Source organism: Sminthopsis crassicaudata, chromosome 3 (assembly GCF_048593235.1).
Source record: "Sminthopsis crassicaudata isolate SCR6 chromosome 3, ASM4859323v1, whole genome shotgun sequence".
In the NCBI taxonomy this organism is placed as follows: Eukaryota; Metazoa; Chordata; class Mammalia; order Dasyuromorphia; family Dasyuridae; genus Sminthopsis; species Sminthopsis crassicaudata.
In genome coordinates, this window is record NC_133619.1 from 224,702,145 (window position 1) to 224,723,624 (window position 21,480).

General features: G+C 37.7%; 1 protein-coding gene across 1 annotated transcript; it reads right to left on the minus strand.

The window, feature by feature from the left end:
- Positions 1 to 9,496: 9,496 nt before the first annotated feature.
- Positions 9,497 to 18,930, minus strand: POMC (proopiomelanocortin). Its single transcript, XM_074300055.1, has 3 exons — positions 18,756 to 18,930; positions 12,865 to 13,009; positions 9,497 to 10,774 (listed from the first exon to the last, which is right to left on the minus strand). The coding sequence occupies exons 2-3, from the start codon at positions 12,991 to 12,993 to the stop codon at positions 9,704 to 9,706; spliced, it is 1,200 nt and encodes a 399-aa protein (XP_074156156.1). The 5' UTR covers positions 12,994 to 13,009; positions 18,756 to 18,930; the 3' UTR covers positions 9,497 to 9,703.
- Positions 18,931 to 21,480: the final 2,550 nt, after the last annotated feature.

Consider the following 21,480-nt stretch of genomic DNA (forward strand, 5'->3'; position numbering starts at 1 on the left):
TAAGAAAATGATCATGTGTGTCTCACCAAGCCAAGCCTCCTTATTGATCCTTCTAAAGCATGATCTCAAGGCCAGTTGCTACCTTGGCCACCTTGTTCTAACTTATCAATGTGCTTGCCAAGATGTCAGTCAGAACTAAATAAAGACTCTCTAACCAGAGGAGAGTGTCATTTGATGAAGGCGGAATTGTTCCTCCCAGTTCCATACTTACTTAATGCAATTTTAGGTTGCATGCAGTCCCTGAAATTCAAAATGGAGGACATCCAGCCTTCTAAGCATGAAATTCCTCTCTATTTTATATATTAAAATATTTCTTGTTAAAATAGGAACCTTTAAGTTAGTATCAAAGCACATTGTTTCTTAGAAGAAACTTTGAAGACAACATAGAAATCCTGAGAGCCAAACTAAGCCCAGTTAAAAACTAACTAGCTCCATGGGATTATTCTTAGCACTTAACCCTAAACTTAGCCTTAAAAGATCCTCAGTTTCTTTCTTACTTGACTTGGTCATCCTTCCCCCACCTTTAGCGATGTTTCTTGTGTCTGTGATGCTGAGGAGTGGGGATCATACAATCTAGAGCCAGAAGGGAGCTTATGGGCCATCTAGTCCAACCTCCCCCACCCTCACCCCCATCATGCCCTTCCTTTCTATTTTTTTGCAGATATGGATACTGAGGCTCAGATTTATGTAATATTTCTATAACACTTTTCTAAGTCTACAAATGAGGGTCATTCGCCTAGAAGATGACTACTGCTTTTGGTTATCACTGTTTCTTATTCCATTGTGAAGGGGGAAAATTAAGAAATAAATATCTAGGCACATGATTTAAACCAATGATGTCAAACATATAGAAACCAGGACACTTACCCATGCATAAGGATTCCTGGGGTGGGGGGGATATTAATATCATCTTTGTTCTGCTGGTACTCGTATTTATTTGTGGCCAGTAGCATGGAACCTTGGGTTTGACACCTTTGACTTAGGAGCATCACTTCTATGCCTTTTCCACCCCCACCCTTAAATCAGGAGAAACTTTTCTGTACTTTTATTTTCTCCTTGTGAAGAAGCTACTTCTCACTCTTCTGGTATCTGAGTTAAATAATGTCCATTACCTAATTTAATCAACTGGTTAAACTAAATTATCTTGACAATTAGCAACAAACTATAATTGATCATTGGATTCAAAGGGGCTAGATGTGAATCCTACCTCTGCTAAAGCATTTGGGATTGGAGCAAAATGCTTTTCTCTTGGACTTGGTTTCCTCATCTGCAAAATTAAAACACTGGATTAGCTTATAGGATCTTATGGTTAAGAAACCTTAAAAGATACACTAGTCCAGTGTCCTGATGTTATAAGTATGGAAACAGATGGTCTATGAGGTTTTTTCCAGCTCTTGATCATGGGAACCTGTAAAAATTCTGCTTAAAAGTCAGTGTGCCTTACAGCAAGGTATTGCAGAGAGAAGTAGTGAGTTCTTAAAATGATTTCATACATTTTATATATTCTCATGCCAGCATTGATCCCAGGAAATGAGGAAATTACTTGCTCTTCCTCACCAATCCCCTTTTATCTGTATTGTGATGAGACCTTTTTCTTCTCCTGGGTAAAGGCAATCATAAACTATCCTTCAATCCAATGCAACAGATATTAAGTACCTGCTATATGTGAGCTCCAGTGCTAGGTGCTGGAAATATTAAGACAAAATAAAAAAATCTATGCCCTCAATCCGTTTATATTCTATCTGACCATGCTCAGCTGGATACTCCATTACACTGCTAAAGGACAAAAAATGAGCTTCTGTTTTGAGAGAAAGCTGCTGGGGTAAGTGCAGCTAGAGCTTTCGTAAGAAGACTTAATCAGACATGCATATATTTGAAAATCCCAATTTCTCAACTAAACTGAGTTTTCCTTCAAGTAGAGACCTCAGAGTCCTATAGATACTCCCTCCATCTTCTCATTTGAGAGCATAAATATAGTAACTTCCCTTAAAATGCCCTCTTAATAGAAAGTGAAGTTGGAAAATTAGTAGTGTCAAGATGAAGTTAAATGAAGTCAGTCTGCAAAGAGGTAAAAACTATGCTAGCTGCACTTAGCATTTGGGGGAAATGTTCAATAAGGTTGAGAGCTACACTATGATTTCAATGGCCCTGCCCCAATCTGACCAGCACCTTCTCTACGATGTGTGGGCAGCTAGGTGGTGGTGTGGATATGGAATAGGATAGCAGGCCTGAAATCAAAAAGACTTATCATCTTGATTTCAAATTCATCCTCAGACATTTATTAGCTAAGTGACCCTGAGTAGTATGTCATTTATTGCCTTAGTTTCCCCATCTATAAAATTATCTGGAGAAGGAATTGGCAAACCACTCCAGTGTCTTTGCCAAGAAAGCCCCAAGTAGGGTTGACAAAATTAGTCAGGCCCAACTGAAATATGACTTAACCAACTACCACTATAATTTATATTCTTAATTGCCTGGAACTCAGATGTACAGTAGAACTTATGACTTGGAACCTCCAGAAAACTAAAATAGCTCAAGGATCAGGTTTAGATCTTCTGAGTTATGATCCTGTCTGATTTCAGTCCCAATGTCCCTGATAGGTAAATTCTCTCTACAGTGCTAAATTATGTCTGATTCTATACAACTTGGAAGGCTGAGCCCAGCTCAGAATCCATGCTCTTACTGGACCCTTTGAGGGTAGCTTGGCAGACTGCGCTGAAACAAGGTGTCTACATTGCCCTGGAAGGCACAAGCAATTTAGGGTCACCTGTGGTCCCCCTAAGCCAGCAACCTTCAAAGTAAAAATGAACTATTTGCTTCAAGTCTAATCCAGGCCCAAATTGCTTCAAGAAGAGAAGTATTTAACTAGAAGGGAAGCTTGAAGGCTGGGGTTATTTCTATTTACCTTTATGCCCCTAATACCCAACAGTTTTTGGCACAGTCTCTGAACCTGTGATTTGATTGCTATAGAGAACTCCCAGTGGAGGAACCTCCTACTCGTTCAGATCAGCAATTTCTCTGCAATTGGATTGCTAGAATATATTATTAGAAGAGGAATATGCTGCTGAATTTGGAGTTGGGCCTAGAGAGTTTAATTCTACCTGAGGACCAAAGAAGCTGAGTTCATTTTTTTTTTTTCTGAGAGATCTGGGAATAGGGGAAATCCTCTCCTTCCATCTCCTCTCGATTTCTAAATAGCACTTAATTAGCCTAAGGGGACAAGAGGCACTTCTAGCTAGAAAACCTGTAAATGCTTCTGTCCTCAGATTGCAATGTGTCTGTGTGTGTATGTGTGTGTGTGTCATATCTAGACCTTTATGTCCCTGGGTGGGTGGGGTGGGGGAGAGCATAAGTGCCACATAGTTTCAAATACATGTATATAATAGCTGATAGATTTATTTATATGTGGGTGTACAATTAGTGACTGATAGCTTCTCTATTTAAAATTCATTGGAACCCATTGGCTTCATTTGTGGGCTGAGGAAAAAGTAGTAGATTTGGGGGGGAGGAGGAGATAGCTGTGGAGGGATGATACTAAAGTAATTCTTTAGGGAATGTTTGTCGATATTTTCCAATATGTCTTTATGATGCCCTTTTCAAATAAATGTTAATGTCGTCTCCACATTGCTACCTGCTTGATTTCTTAAAAGTAAATGATTGTTTGAGATGAGAATTTGGGTCTGAAAATACCAATGGTTTTCCTGTTGACATTTTGACACCCCCATAAAACTCCTCTCTCTTTGCCTCGGCACCAGGAGGTAGAGTGGAAAGGGATGCTGTTGGGATGGAAATCCGGGGCCCAGAACTGGATTCCAGGAGTAAAAGAATGGAAACTGAGATTCTGAAGATTGTCTAGCCTCAATCAAGGCTCTTTGTTTGCAGGATTACATATAACCCATCTTAGAAAGGGAAAGGAACAAGCATTTATTAACTGCCTTCTATGTACCAGCACTCTACTAGATTCTCACAATAGCCCTGGGAGGTATATACTATCCACATTTCACAGTTGAAAAAACTGAAGTAGAGTTGAAAAAAACTGACTTGCCAGAGTCACATAGCTAAAAAATATCAGAGACTGTATTTGAACTCAGGTCTTCTTGGGTACTACTAGGCTGCCCTCTCCTAAATATGGAAGAAGTTTAATCTTTTTCTTAAGGAACTAGATCACTTGCCAACTCCCCAATGACTAGATTCACAATGAAGCTTCCTTGTTTTATTTAAAGGGTTAAGAGCATCCATGAGAGTCAGCAGTAGAATGGAAATTCCTTGAGGGCAGGCAGGCAAAAAATCCCTCTTATCTTTGGGATCAAACTGCCTGTCAGAGTGACTGACATATAGGCATTCAGTAATTTAACCTTAACTTTCTAATATATGCAAATGTAAGGCCAAAAGTATCTCACATCTTTCAGAGAACTCACTCTAGAGCTGAAGGTATGTTTCTACAAAGTATCAGTAAGTTGTGTATGAATCTGCAAGGATGTCTCATTCCATGGGCATTCTGCATTCTTGTGTGTGTAGGCACAAACTCAGGAGGATCTATTAACATTTATTTGCCTTTAACTCTACTCAACTAAAGTCTCCATATTTTGGGAGGAATCCTGGGACTCTTGAAAACTATGCAACAGAGTATAAATTCAAGATGGAAAGAAGACTCTATTATTCAAACACCATCCTATCCAACTCCAGAAAGGATCCTTGCCAGATTGACTGAAAGCTGATACATCTTATTTTTGACCAAGGTGTCCACCAATTGGGATCTGCACAATTGAGGGGGAGACCCTACCTTGACAAAATCACAGATCCTTGACACATTGATGCCCTGGACTAGTCAACAAATCTCAGTTCTCTGTCCTGTTTATATATTTTGGGGATTAAAAAGATATAGGACTTGATCCTTGACCTCAGGGAGTTTATAGTATAGTGAAGTGAGCAAGTCTGTACCTATATTTAGTGCTACTGTACCACAAAAAATCATTACAGATTGAAGTCAACAGAAAAAGTTATATCAAAGAGAGGAGGCTTAAGCTAAACTTTGAAAAATACCTGAGCACAAGAAGTGGCAGGTTCTTCGTGAGAGAGGGTTCAAATGCCAATGTATGTAGGTATCATTGTAATAAAATATCTTTTAATGAAGGAGGAGTTTGTTTACAGGAATAGTGGGAGATGAGATTGTGGATAAATAGAATGTTGAGTTCTAGAGCCTTGATCTCTTTAAGTAAGTAACCATTGTCATTTTTAAGTTGGGGAGTGATGGAAATATAATAGACTTCTAGAACAGGAAGACCACCTAGTCCAACCTCTATCTCCCAGGCCTAGAGAAATGAAGTGGCTCTTGCTTAATGTTATATGTAGTGGGAGCAATATCCTAACCTCTTCCCCTACCCCATGTAAGTAAGGCTATTTTTCCATAAAAGGTATTGAAACAGTCTTCCATATTTTGAATTAGATTAGGGGACTGAAGGCCCAAGCCATTGACATCTCTTCCTGGTGGCCTGAATACCAAAAGCCAAGAAGAGTACTAGGGATCTGGAGTGTTGGCTGGTAGACAACCACGGGCAAGTCATAGATAAGACAACTTTACTTAAGGAATCAACTCATAGTGTCCTCCATGGATTATATACTTGTTCAATGTTCTACTCTGATATCCGTCTGTTAACAGTTGAATAATCTGTGAGTTGTCTATTCCTCCCCCTCCCCTATATCAAATAAGCTACCAGAGGATTGGCCTAAATCAGACCCAATCCAGAACTTCATGTTTATGCCTAGTGGCAGAATTAGGGCCATATGTCTTCAAAACCAATGCTTTTTCCACTTGAAGAAAGAGGGACATATTAGAGAGAAGACTCAGAGTTGTTTAGGATGAGTGAAAGAAGAGAGAAATGGGAGGTGGGGAAGAAATTATTTAAGATATTCTAGGAATGAGAAATGAATCAAGAGAATCTGGTAACTAGCTAAAGGAATAAAGGAAAGAACATTAACTCAGGTCAAAAGACCTGGATTCATTCAAAGTTCAACTCTGACATTTATTACTCAAATGACCCTTAGACAAGTCTCAATCATTTTTAAATGCATGGAAGAGAAGTTTTGAAGGAAGCAGACAAGTGGAACAACTTTAAAAGTAATAAATTGATATTATTCTGTACTTCAAAAAAAAAGTGAGTTGAATGGAATAGAGATTTATGGTTTCATGTATAATCTCTCTTGTTTGAAGTTCAGAATTTTTAAAAAAAGTATATTTATTAAATGGTTCAACTTGATAGCCTCTAAGACCATTTCAATGCTTTATCATTGTTTGTATAATATGAGGTGTCAAAGGATCCCAAGATTTAGAGTCTGAAGGAAGAACTAGAAGAGGAGAGCGGGTCATATGTTAGAATTGTAGATTTAGAGCTGAAATCAACCTTAGAGATGATAGGGTTCAGCTACCTCATTTTACAGATAAAGAAATTGAGATCGTGAGAAGAAATTACTTGATTAAAGCAACACAAGAAAGAAAGGGATAGAGTTAGGCTTTGAACTTGGATTCTCCAAACTTAAATCCAGCCATTGGTGTCCAAAGAACCCAGGGCTGTGTTGACTGGCCATTCTACCAACTTCCTTCTATTCATGATTTTATTTTTGTGTAGGTTATAGTACTATTGATATGGAGCCAAAAGGGGCTAGAAGGTGATTATCTTGTCTAGCCCTTTCATCTTAACACATGAAAAACCTGAAGCTCTAAGGCAAAATAGTCTTCCTTCAGTCATACACATAGTAAGAGGCAGACCCTCCCCCAACTTCTGACTTCAGATCCAAGATTCTTTTCACTATTCCATTAGATTGGATATAGGTAGGAGTATGTATGTGTGTGGGGGGGTATAGGTGTGTTTGTCTGTAGGTCATAGGATCAAAGATTTAGCATCATTTGGGTTGAGTTCTAATCTAATACTTTTATTGAACAGATAAAAAAAAGGTCCAGAGAGGATGCCATCTCTTGCTCAGGCTCACACAGCTCATAAGTAACAAGGAAATGTTAATTCATGTCCCCTGACTAGAAATCCAGCTCTCTTGTCACTTCCTGCCTTTCGTTTGGTATGTTATATGAATGTATATGTGTATATGTTCAAAGTGTATGTACAGGTGAGTCAAATATGCTGAGCCCCTAGCTATCTGTGATTTGAAGTATTAGAGTGAAACTTTGACTAAGGTCTTTTAAGAAGATTCTGCAGCTTCCACCATGGAACTGCCACAGACTCCAGTGTGGGTCATAGTGTAAAATCAGAAACTTTTAAAACAACTGTTGGAATCTGTAAGGAGGTGAAGATAGTCAGGGTCATGGAGGCTCCTACAGTCACTGATGTAACCATCTCTTTTTCCTATCATGCTTCTTGGATGAAACAGGGGAAATCGATCCAAATTTTTTATCCAATGAAGCTTCCATTAAAAAAAGAAATCACTACTAGGCAACAAGACAATCTACATGATTGAACTGGGGTGAAAGGAGGCAGAGTGGTCTTGAGTCTTTAAAGGCCTTGGCCATAGGAGAGGGTGGGTTGGGAGATGATCTCCTATATCAAAGACCAGGACAGGAAGGAGATCTTAGAAACTGTCTAGTCATTAGTATATCTAATGGCAGTGTGGAAAAGACACTGAATTCTGGCTTTACCAAATATACCTGTGAGAATTGGGGCAACACTTAACCTTAATGGCTTTCACTTTCCTCATTGGTAAAAGCAGGGTATTTAGACTAAAAGGTCAACTTGAAAAGTATGAACCTATATACCATTTGTGCACTTAAGTCTCTTAGAATTAGGAAGTTAGCAATTGAGGTTCTGGAGCAGGATGAAATCAGGAGAATAATAATAGTTAATATTTAAATTTTGCAAAGCACTTGTAGCCAAGAGTCTTCTAGAGCCAACTTGAATTCCCATTGTTAAAATGATCAGTGTGAATATTTATACTTTGAAAACTGGCAAATGCTGCAAATTAAAATTTAATTTGTTGTTTTGTTGATTATCTAGACTTTAAAAAATAGTGGAAAAAATTTTAATATTGGAGTTTAAACTTAAAAGTGTATCTTGTAAACAGCTTTCCTCAGAAGAGCCAATCACTAAATATTTCCCATCCCACCCCATGGGTATATTCATTATCCTATTTGAACTTCATGCTAACCCCTCATTTCTTATAAATAAGAAGATAGTCATTTTAGTTATCATTTCCTGCATCTTACAGATAAGGAAATGAGACCTGGGAGATTAAAGAACTTGTCTAACTATCAGAGGCAGGATCTGAATCAGTTCTCTCCTGATTCCAGGCCAAACTACTCCAAAGTAGCAATGGTCTCTTGTATAACCATTCTATCAGTGTCTAAAACAATACCAAGCATGTTTAATGTTAATTGATTACTTATCAACATACCTGGATAACCAGTAGTTTTGGTGCATTGGTTTTTTATTGCAAAACCTTTTTTAATTTTATATAATCAAAATTTATCTATTTTCCATTTTGTATGCTCTCTATCTTTGGTCATTACATTTTCCCCTTACCCATAGATCTGATAAATCCATAGATCTGACAGAACTATTTTCTGTTCTCCTAATTTGTTTATGATATCACCTTTTTGTGTAAATAATGTACCCAATTTTCTCTTATGTTGGTATATTGTATGATATGTTGGTGGTCACCTATTTTCTGCCATAATTTTCTAATTTTCCCAGAAATTTTTGAGAAATAAGTTTTTGTCCAAAAATTTGGATCTCTGGATAAGCCAGATCACTATGGTCATTTATATAATGTAATTTGTATTTAATCTATTTCACTGATTCATCACTCTTATTTCTTAGTTAGTATTGTTGTCTTTTCATGGAGAATGTAAATTCCTTGACATTTGGGGCATGGTCTTATTGTGTCTCCCCACATGGGCTGGTGGGTGATTGATTGGAGGAACAACCTGGATAATTGAAATACTTTGTGGTTTATTTCTAGCTCTGACTTCAATTTGCTCTGTCACTTCTTATCCCTATGACTTCCCATCTCATCTAATCTGTCACCATTTCTGTGACTTATCAGAATTAAATATCCATCCCTTTTTATCAAAACTCTTTTCTATGTGTTGTCTTCCTCTCTCAGAATGTAAGGTTCTTAATAGCAGATTGTCTCATTTTTGTATTTGTAGCCTCAGTCTTAGCATAATAATTGTCATATAACAAGTACCTACTAAACCATTCATCATTCCCTAATATTATAGTTCCTCTCTGGCATGCCAGCTGTTATACCAGTTAATATTCTAGTAGTGTACTTAGCTCACAAATTTTTTTCTCCCCTATTCATTCAAATAATACCTTATATCTCACTATATGTAAACATATTGTTACTTGGAAGTCTTAAAGCTAACTCTCCCCCTCAGTCCATCCTTCAACTGCTCTTCCTTTCCTATCTTTATACAACATTGTGCAATATATTTGCTTTGATTAATATTTATATTTTTTTCTTTATACACAAAGTCAAGAATCAAATGTGAAATCAAATGAACTTTATTTCCTAAAGACAAACAGATAGCTTTAATGGCTGAAGACAATGGCTATTGAGGATTTGACTATGTAACACACCCCAAGATTGGGAAATGGAAGATAAGAATAGAGGGGACAAGAAAGGGGGCAGAAGGGAATTGGGGCCTGCTTCTCTCATGAAAAATCTAAGATTATTCTTCCCCCTAGCTTTTCCCTCACTGGCCCTTGTCAGGGGCATTCTTGATTATAGCATTTCTGAACAGAGTCATGAGAGGAGTGTGACTCTTCTCAGAAACCATAAAGCCACCATATCGCTTATTCCTGGGAGAGGTACCCCACCAGAAATGTTCCATATTATAGCCCCTTTTATTCTTTTTATTTTTATCTGTATCCTCCACAGTATTCTCCCCTCTATCAACAATTAGCTCAGAAACCTCAGGATAGTTCATATTCATGGGAAGATCCCTTCTGAAGTATGTGGGATGGGACTCTGCATATTCTTCTTTTGTCCTATTGTGATAGACCTTCACAGGGCGCCTCTTTTTAAGCAATGGCCTCCCCCACCGGAAATGTTCCATCATATAGCTTCCTTCTTTGTTTTCATTTTTATCTGCATCCTCCCCGGTATCCTCCCCAGTATCTTCCCCTGTATCCTCCCTGGTATCCTCCCCTCTATCAGCAATTAGCTCAGAAACTTCAGGATAGTCCATACTCATGGGGAGATGGAACTCTGCATATTCTTCTTCCACCCCATTGCGATAGACCTTCACAGGTTTTTTCTTTTTCTTTTTATCTGTGTCCTCCATGGTATCCTCCCCTTTATCAACAATTAGCTCAGAACCCTCAGAATAGTCCATCTTCATGGGGAGATCTCTTCTGAAGTCCGTGGGATGGGACTCTGCAGATTCTTCTTCCACTCCATTGGGATAGACCTTCACAGGGCGCCTCTTTTTACCCACTGGCTTCCCCCAGCGGAAATGCTCCATGGAATAGGACCTTTTATTATCTAATTGTCTGGCTTTTCGGATCAGTGGCAGACTCTTTCCTTGCACCTCTTTGTCCTCTCTCCAAACTCCTGGAGAGAAAAGATCCAGGAAGTCCCCCTGTATTAGCTCCTGCCTCTTTTGATTCACATTTCCACCATCACTGTTGATGCTGCCACTGTGGATATCTCTTTGTTTATATTTTTTATGAGAGTAGTTTATGGTACGTTTTAGCTCATTTTGTGCAATTCCTCTGTATCCAAGTATATTAGATGAGTCCATAGAACAGGATTTGATGCATTCCTGGAATAAAGAAGAAATGAGGTGAGGACATAGGATGGCTGAAAAGATAGAATATTCTACTACTATATTCTCACACAGTAGATACTTAGCAATTCAACTGAGTTCAATCCAGTTTTGAATACGAAAAGATCAAAATGTGTTTATTAAGTGCCAACATTGTGCTAGGTAGGCTCTGAAGATACAAAGTAAAAACAGGAAGGAAGGAAAGGAGAAAAAAAAGGAGGAAGGAAAGAAAGAAAGAAAAGAAAGAGAAAAAAGAAACAGTCCAAGTCTTGAATTGACTAGAATTGAACTTCAGACATGAATTGGTAAAAACATACTTGTATTGTGGTGAACATTCCTCCAGATTCCAAAAGAGAAGAAAAATTCCTAATTCTAGATTCTTTGGTTCATGCCTCAGCCCTGATCTTAAAATACTTGGATCTGACCTTTTTCCCTTGCCCTGTTCCCATATCAACCTGTCCCATAACCACACTACCTTATCCTGTGCCTACATTGTGCCTTTCCAGCCTTCACCCAACACATCATCCAGCTTGCTCAAGATGTCTGAGACTATTCCTCACTTACCTTGAATTCCCCCATGGGAGATTTTGCATTTCATTCTCCCTGGAACAGCGAACTATTGAGGAAAAGATAAATTTCCTGGTAATCCCACCCTAGTTTGGGACGTGGAGACTAAAACCAGGGTTCCACAAGGGACACAGAGAATAGGGACTCCTTTCCAGAACCACTCACTGACTAGGGGATATGAGGATGCATCCTTGAATCATCCATTTCATGGAGGAAATAGCCAGAATTGTCATGAATCAGAGAGACTCTGGGTACTCATAGAGGGAAAAAAGAGCCCAATTCAACTCAACTGAGTAAGGGAAAATACTGGACTAACAGAGTTCTAGAATTTTAGAATTACAAAGACCAACTATCTTACTTCTCTCACTCAACAAATGGGAAAACTGAGTCCCTGAAATGTTAAATGTCAAGTTTAAGGTTACATAGCTAAGGAATAACAGTTAAGACTAGAATCTAAATCTCCAGGATTCTAGTCCAGTGCCCTTCATGGTTAAGTGAACTCCCCCCAAATGGAGGGTGTGTTTGGAGGACAACTATGTCATAACAGTAAGAACATTGGGATTGAAGTTAAGAAAAGCTGGGATTAATTCATCTCTGATGTTAGTTGTTTTAATATGGACAGGTCACTCAGTCTCTCTGTAAATCACTTCAGAAAAGTGAGCTGTTATTATTGAAAGTTATCAGATCACAGGATTAATAAATGTACAGATGGAAGGAAGTTTAGGGGAATCTAGTTCTGGCCCCTCATTTACAAGGGAGGAAACTGAGGTCCAGAAAGATTAAATAATTTGGCTAAGTGATAGAGGCAAGATTTGAACCTGGTACTCTAACTACAAATCCATTATGTTGTTCATAGACTCAGGAAAACTTGAGTTTTAATTCTGCCTCTGATTATGTGATTTTGGACAAGTCCTTTCAAACTCAGCCTCAGTTTCCTACTATGTAAAATGGGGATAATAGTACCTGCCTCACAAGGTTATTGTGAGAGTCCAATGAATTAACATGTAAAATGCTTTAAATAAAAGCTAGCTATTATGCTAGTTATTTTTACTGCCTTGTCTCTTTTCAAAGGAAAGGAAATGACATCTTGGTTTTTCCTTCCTCTAGAGAATTTGCTTTCATTTATTGGGGAGAAGAGGGTGGGGAAAGAGAAAAGGTGACATGAGGCCAGCTGAAAAGGAATAATTATAAAGCTGAGAAATGTGAGATAAGAATCCCTCCCCCCAAGCAACAACTAAGATGACTATTAATTATTTTAAGATATTCTTTATGACAGCTTAGAAAGTCACTTTTCAAATAGTTTCAAGTGGGAGATTTCCTATAGGAAGCATGGGAGATCCAGGAGAAGGCAGAACAGAACAAAATAGCAAAAACTGGCTCCCTAACTTGTCTGTAACTGAGTTTCACCCTGAGTCTCTTCACTTGCCTCCCTCCTTCCTAATAAATACAGACAGACTTCCCCTTTTCCCAAACCAAGATATCATTCCCTCTCCTCCCTGCCCCCGCCTCATCACACTTACCAGTAGACTTTCAGCTGTCATGCTATCTTTACACAAATTGTCCAGGGAGCAATCATGAACTTCCACCGAGGCCTGAAACATTAGGGCCATGAGCAGGGCTCCAAGACAGCTCCAAGAAGGCTTCCACATCTTCCAGGATGGAGCTCTGCAGACACAAGCACGGTTTGGAGAGTTGCTTACAGGGAATGGGAGGTGATACTGACAAGTTACCAGGAAGGACCATGTGCCAACACTAATAACTTGGAAAGCTCAAAGCCTTCAAGTACATGATCCAGGGATGACAGGGAAGGTAAAGGAAAGGGGTTAAAAGATCCAGGAGCTGAACAGATTTCTGCAGCAAGGCACAAGAACCTGGAACAGAGGCTAGAAGCAAAGTAAAATAGTACCCTTTAGATAATTCTGGCACCCCCTTTTGTTTTTCTTTTGCAATCAAACAACCAGCAGCACTAAAAGCTAGGAAACCATGGGAAATGATTGACTCCAGTCCTTCATTTTACTGAGAAGAGAAATGACTACATTAGGTAAACATGCTTAGCCAGGTAGTATGAAAGCCAGTGTCATCTTTTGAAAAATGAAGGGATTGGACTAGGTAGATGTGAATGATGTAAATCAGTTAGAGTTTCATTCTCCCTAGGGGGCAATTGCATTTTAAAAAAGGAACTGGTTAACTCTGAAGAATCCCTATTTAGTGCCAAACATGGAGGAAGATATGTTTGCTTTTGTTTTTAAATTTTTCCTGGTTTCTTTTGCCTATTTTCATCAGCCATCATTCTCCCACCCATCTCTCCAAATCAGAAAAATAATTCTTAGCATTGTGTTCCCCCTTGAGAAAATTAGTAGCCCCAATCTAGAGTTTTTTTAGCCTAGCTGTGAGATTATGGGCAACAAAATGACAAACTTAAAGTCCATTTGCCACTGGAAAGGCAATGAAATTCATTAAATGTTAGAGCTGAAAGAGGCCCTAGAAATCCTCTATTCCAACTCCTTTTTTTCCAGATGAGGAAACTGAGACTTCTCATCTCTCCCAGCATCCTTTTGTCTAGTTCCACAAAGAATTCATTCCCATTGTCTTCATCTTCCTTTAGTCCCACCAATCCTTCAATTTCATTCAAATCCACAAACATTTATCAGTCTACATTGTATGAGGGAGTCTGTAATAATATTAGCTAACAAAGATAGTACTTTAAAGATGGCCAAATTTCTCTTAGTAGCAAGTAGCTGAAAATTGAGTGGATGCCCATCTGTTGCAGAATGGCTGAATAAGTTATGGTGTGGGAATGTAATGGAATAACTACTGTTCTATAAGAAATGATCAGTAATGTGATTTCAAAAAGGCCTGGAGAGACTTACATGAACTTATGCTGAGTGAAGTGAATAGAACCAAGAGAACAGTGTATACAGTAATGGCAAGATCAACTGAAATGGACTTGGCTTTTTTTCAACAATGAGAGGATTCAAGGCAATTCCAATAGACTTCAGATGGTAAGTGCCATCTGCATCCAAAGAGAGAACTATGAAGACTAAATGCAGATAAAAGCACAATATATTCATCTTTCTTGTTGTTGTTTGCTAGCTTGTTTTTTTTTCCTCTGATTTTTCCTTTTTGATCTGATTTTTCTTGCACAGCATGATGAATATGGAAATGTGTTTATAAGAATTACACATGTTTAACCTATATCAGATTGCCATCTTGGGAGGGGAGAAAAAGGGAGAGAGAGACAAAATTTTGGAACGCAAAGTTGTGCAAAGGTGAATGTTGAAAACTATTTTTGCATGTATTTGGAAAAATAAAATACTATTAAAAGACATAGACAAAAAACAAAATTGGCAAAGTGCTTTAACAAATGTAGAAACTGAAGCGGAGGGGCTAAGGAACTTAGCTAGGCCACATAGTTGGTAAGCATCTGAGGTCTTCCTGACTCCCAATTCAGCACTCTACCATACCATCTAACTACTCAAGTCTCAAGAAAATCTGAACTCAAGAGAAGTTTCTGTGATCCCAGGCACATCTCTTAATCTCTCATTGACCCAGGTAATTAAGACTATAAAAATAGGTACATATTTGATCAGTGGAGGGAGTTTCCTCTTTTCTCTTTATACATCCTCATAGTATCACAGATGTAGAACTAAAAGGGACCTTAAAGAATATCTAGTCCAACTTCCTTCCCCACAAAAAACCTCTCAGTGCCTTCCCATTGTCTACTTACAGGATAAAGTCCCAACTCTTTAGTCTGGCATTAAAGACCATTCATAATTGACTTACCCCTTTAACTTTATTTCTGACCATTCTCCCTACACAGACTATCCACTTTGGCCAAACTGACCTTCTTATTATTCCTGCCCAATTCCCAATAGATCACATACATTCCTATCTTATGATCATTCTCATTCCATTTGTTTCTCCCTCCATTTTTTTAAATGCTAGTTTTCCTTCAATGACTAAGTCAAATTCTCCAAATTTTATGAAACCTTCTCTGAACACTTTCAGCCCTATAGCCTGAATACTCTACCATAGTACATATGCAACTCAGCATACACACAAGCTTAGAGCAGTGCCTGGCACACAGTAGGAGCTTAATAAATACAAATTGGCTAACACACAAGGCCACACACTTCTTCAGAACCACCTACTGTTGGGTATCTTAAAAGTCTCAATATAGTCTTCAACTTTTAAAACTTAAAGCTGCATGAGGTGAATGTTGAAAACTATCTTTGCATATATTAGAAAAATAAAATAATATTTTGGAAAATAAATATAAAGCTGCACTATGACTTTTGGAATACCTTGCATTTTTGTTTTTTTATTATAAACATTTATAGATTACTTTGTAAGAGAGTTCTTGGAACAAAGTAAAGCAATTAAGTAAAACTAATAAAGAATTTCTTGAAAAAATAAATTAAATTTTAAAAATTAAAAAAAATTAATTTCCTGAGGACACTGAGGGTTTAAGAATTACAACCACTATCTATCAGAAGCAAAATTTAAACCCAGGTCAAAAACAACATATCGTAGTGATCAGAGTACTGAACTTGTACTCAAGAAGATTTGGATTTGAATTCTGTCTTGAATCCTGGGCAAGATATAACACCTTTAAATCTCAGGTTCTTCATCTGTGAAATAGGAATAACAATAGAATCTACTTCACAGAATTGTCACAAAGATCAAATATGATAACATGTAAAAATCTTTGTAAAGCACAAGCTATTAGAAAGATTTGAGTTACTTTTATTTTGGACTCTGTTGCCCGATCATCTATCCACTATACTGTATTGCCTTTCTGATATTTTTAGTTAGCTTTTATGTCTATGCTCTGTCTGTTCATAGGGGTCAGCTCCTTGAGGTTAGAGACTGAGTCTTGTCTTATGTTTCTTGATATGCTGAATACCTAGCTCAATGTCCTACATAGTCTGAATGCTTATTTCTGCTGCTGCTAATGATGACTTATAACATCTAAATTTAGGCTACTATCAATATCTGAAATAGTGGCAGAAGAAATCTGCAACATATGAGCTATAAAATCAGGATTTTTAAAGAACTGTACTTGTTAATACTCAAGTGAATTACTGACATCTATCTAAGTATGGAGCCATCTTTCTGATTATTCTTCATAATATTTAACATTAACCCTGATTCTCTTGAAAGAACCAGTATTTCCTGAATTGTTAAGTTGATGTGAAATTTTGCCCCCACTTTTACAGGAAAATAAAATCTAAAGTGACAGGGACCTTCATAATTATCTAATCTACTACCTTTATTTTATAGAGCATGAAATTGTGTAGTTTATCAGATTATCCCAAGGGAAAGTGTAGTCCTGCAGGAATAAGACAGCATAAGTAAAGTTTAAAGGGGGAATCACAAGTAATGGCTTAGAAGTCTGGAGCTTATGGTCCCTGATGGTACAAGGCAGAGACTAGGGGGGAATAATGAAGGAATAACTCTAAACCAGAATTTAGGAGAGGAATTTTAGTCCTGCTTCTGAAATCTTCACAGTGAACTTGAACAAGTTGATTCTACTTTCTGAGCCCCAGTTTTCCCATCTGTAAAGTCAGAAGCCTTGTAAGTCTAAGGACAGCATCCAACACTTTGGGAAAATTGAAGGAATATAGACTGGCTAAAGAGAAACTTCATGTTCATTACTATTTTGCTGCAAACTAGCCTGAGTTAAAAAAAAAAAAAAAAAAAAAAAAGTAAGCAGCATTACCAAATAGCAGGTACCAGAACAAAGATAAGTAATCTAAGACACTAGTCACCATTGTCTGGATTTTCTCTTTCTTCTAGAATTCTTTTAATATCAGGTGTTATAGTGAGATGAAGGAGGATAAAGCAAGAAAAGGCTAATGATAATATTGGAACCTTGGGTAGAGCAATTTCCGTAGCATTTTTAAGGAATCTCTTTTTTTAATTGATAAATTTCAGCTGGAAAATTTGAGTTTGCTAGACTTGTTTGGTTCATTGACTGACTGAAGCTAGAGGCTCAAGTCAGGTCAGGCGGTTTAACAAAAATAATGTCAACAAGTAAAACAGACCAATGGGGATGAGAGCAAAGTTGACCAGAGAATCACAGAATCTCAACATTGGAAAGGAACTCTAAAGCCATCTAGCATAGTGCCTAGCACACAGTAGGTGCTGAATTAATTCTCATCAAAATGAATTAAATTAGAGTTGAATAGAATAGAATTAATACATCACATTTATAGTATCTCAAACCAGCACTTTTTTAAAAATTGAGAATGAATGTTTTATCATTGTGGCAAAGTTATCTTTTTCTTTCCTAAAAGCTTAGGAAGCAGAAAAGACTTTGGGTAAGTGCCTAGCCCTAAAACTTTTCTACTTTTGTGAGCTAGAAAATTTTTCAATGTAAACTCCTGTAATTCTCTGGAGAACAAAAGATTTCAGAACCATGGACGACTTCATTATCATCAAAATCTATGTTAAAACCAAAAATCTATGGGAAAGGGGAACCCAATGTCTGTAATTTTGTTGAGCTAATTCAGTTGGCTCAGATTTATATATTATAGGGTATTCAATCAATGCTAATAACTCAATTATATTAGGTAATATGAATGAACAGGAAAATGAAGACTAAGGGGGAAAATGTGTTCTGAATGAAGTTAGTAGTGACTTTAAATGTTTCTCTTCACTAATGTACATAGTATAATTTCCAGAATTAGCTTTGTTCCCAGTTTATATTGAATTTAAGAAGTAACAGCAAAATACAATGTATCATTAAAGCAAAACAATTTTAAGTAGAGGCACAATATTCCTTTTTTTTTTGTTTATTCTTAACTTGGTGAATAGAAGATAAAATGCTTAAGATGAAAAAGAAAGCATGAGAGATAGAAAGGAAGAAAGAAAAAAGAAAAATCAGAGAAAGAAAAGAACAAAGGAATGAAAATATGAAGGGAGGCAGGAAAACAGATGGGGACTATCTCTGTCATATCCCACTCTTTCAGTCAACCCCTAACAATCCTGAGTGCTGTTCTTCAAGGGGGTGTTATGTAGGCAAATGAAGAGACGTTGACTACAAAGCAATTTGAACTTGGAAGCAAAAGACTCAAGAAATGTAAGCTGGTGTGGTATCTCTGTATCTAAAAGATAATTAAGTTCCTTTTTCTAAGGAAATGGCTATTTCTCTCAACCTCTCAGTTTGAAATATTTGTCTCAGAATTCCAAAGGGCTTAAAAAATTTAAAGACCAAGAACTAATATTGCCAGATTTGACATACCAAAACAGGCTCATCTGAATCCTTAGGATCATGGAGATCCTTAAATACTTCATAGATTTTTTTATCTCAGTGGGTAAAAGTGATTGGAAATCCTAGAAATAAGGCTTTTAAATGACAGGGATCAGACTGAAAAGATTAGCCTATAAATTATTTTTCCCTCCTTACCTGTTGCTCTGAAATGTGGTCTTGTCTTCTGTCTGTGGGGATCAGGATGTGCACGAATGTGAGCTGTGTGATTTTGCTCTCTCTTCTCTTCTTTCACCTCTCTCTCTCTCTCTCTCTCTCTCTCTCTCTCTCTCTCTCTCTCTCTCTCTCTCTCGATCTTCCTCTTCTCTCGATTTTCTCTTCCTCCTTGTCCTTGGACCTTTTATAGCTGTGGGGACAGGGGGGAGTTGTTGTCAGCAATCTCCCTGACAGACCTTTTCAAACCATAACAAAAGAACCATCTATGGGAAGTTAAGGGGGAGGAGAGGAGATGAGTTTGATTAAGTTGGGAGGGACAGACGTAGAGGAGGAGGAGTGTTCCAGGTAAAAAGCTGAACAAAAGGGCAAACAATGCCTGAAAGAATACTTGATCTCTTCCCCCCTAACTAGAAGATTAACACTCTCCAGTCTAAGTTTAACACCTGCTTGCATCCCTGCCCTGTCCGGTAACTTAATTAAAGACCTGGGTGTCAGGTAGCTGCCTTCTGACTTTCCTGACTGCTGCGATGGCTTAACACCTTGGTGTAGATCAGGGTTGCTCATCACCTGTCCATGTTTGGGGCATCATGTTGTAGGTCACTCATGAAGACTGAGCAGATTTAATTTCCTTTGTTTTTCCAAAGTGAATGTCACAGCAATGAATGTGCTTTTGTGATTCTTCATATTTTCCAAATCTTTTGAAATAAAGGGCTGTGGTGTAATCAAAAGAGCACTGAGTTTGAAGTCAGAAGTCAGAAGACCCTTTTGCCAGTGCCCAGTCTTCCACAAGTAACTCCATTTTTTTGTGGCTCACTTTTCTTGCTTATAAAATAGGAATGAGATACCACCTGTCATGCCTGTATTGCAGGGTGGTTGTGAGGATCAAATGAAATAGTGATTACAAAGCATTTTGTGAAGTCTAAAGTAATACACAACTGTCAGTTATTATATTGGTATTACACACTTGATGATATAATCTCAATATCCCAGCTGGAGAAAGTAAGACGCAGAAAAGAATAAAGAGAGTCCTAACATCAATAAAAACAAAGGTGATCCTCTATCAAACTGTGGAAATTGTTAGGAAAAAACTGCAAAGTTGGCATCTCTGCACCATCGTCCTTCCTTTACATGGATCGGTGACACCATTCAATATAACCCTCCCCAAACCCCCTTCTACCCAAAAGTGACATTGAAGGACCTCCAAGGTCACTTAGCCCATTTTACACATGAGGAAACGGGCTTGGAGAGGCCAAATGATTTTGTCCAAGTTCATGAAGCAGGTGTTTGGTTGTTTTGTTCAGTCATGTCTGACTCTTTTATGATTCCATTTGGAGTTCCCCTAGCAAAGATAGAGTGATCTGCCATCTCATGTTCAAGTTCATTTTATAGATGAGGAAACTGAGGCAAGCAAGGTGAAATGATTTGCCCAGGATCACACAGCTACTAAGTATCTGAGGCTGAATTTGAACTCGGGTCCTCCTGACTTCAGACCATGGCACTCTATATCCACTGTCACCTAAAAGTTTTCATACAAGTAGTAAAATAGAACACTTGACTCCAAATTCAATTTGCTTCATAACACTTTGTTACAATATACAAGCCAGATAGATGCCAATACTTTTCAGATAACTCTTCAGATACCACATAACTCTTTGTATTGTCTCCCCTGTATCAGAGGTGGTGAAATGGATTAAAGCCCTAAATTCACGTCTATTCTCATACATTTACTACTGTGTGACTTTGGGCAATTCCACCTTAGTTTCCCCATTGTTAAAACGGGGTTAATAATAACACTTACTTCCCAGTACTGTTGTGAAGATCAATTGAAATAATATATATAAAATATATATTTAGGCCACAATGTCTAGCAATTGAAATATATATATATATATATATGTATATATGTATATATATATATATATATCCTATCTCATTATTATTATTATTATTATTATAACTATCTGGGTATATGCTACTTCTACCACATTTTGAGCTACAAAGCAGACACTACATGTTAAAGATTTGTATTTCCTCCAGGCTCTGCAAAGGATCATTCAACAAGCATTTATGAAGCACTTCTCTGTATAGGCACCGTGTTAAATCTGGAGATATACAGTGGAAGGAAATCTCTAGTGAGATGCCTCAGGGATGTATGGTTGACCCTGTGGAATTTAACATTTTTGTCAATACTGTGTACAGAGACATAAAGGACGTGTCTATCAAATATGTAGGTGACATGAAACTAGAAAAAATAATGATTGTAGTGAATGACAGGATCCAAGAATTTTGGCAGGCTAGAATGCTGGGGAAAATCCAATGAGATGAAACTCTAGAAGGGTAAATACAAATTTTTTTGTGTTGGTACCAAAAAAAACCTTATTTCCAGTGCAAGATGAAGAAAATATGACTAGACATCAGTCCATATGAAAAAGATTAAGGAGCCATTAAGGAGCCAGTGTGGCAGGGCCAAAAAATGACAAGGGAGCCTTAGTCTGGATTGACAGAAGATAATCTACAGGATTTGGAAGGCTCTAATTCCTCTGAATTCTTTATTGTTAAGATTGCATCTAGAGAATTTTGCTCAATTTTGGCCACCAAAGTTTAGGAAATACTTTGATGCTATAAGACTCAGTGGTCCTCAAACTTTTTAAATAGGGGACCAGTTCACTGTCCCTCAGACTGTTGGAGGGCCAGACTATAGTAAAAA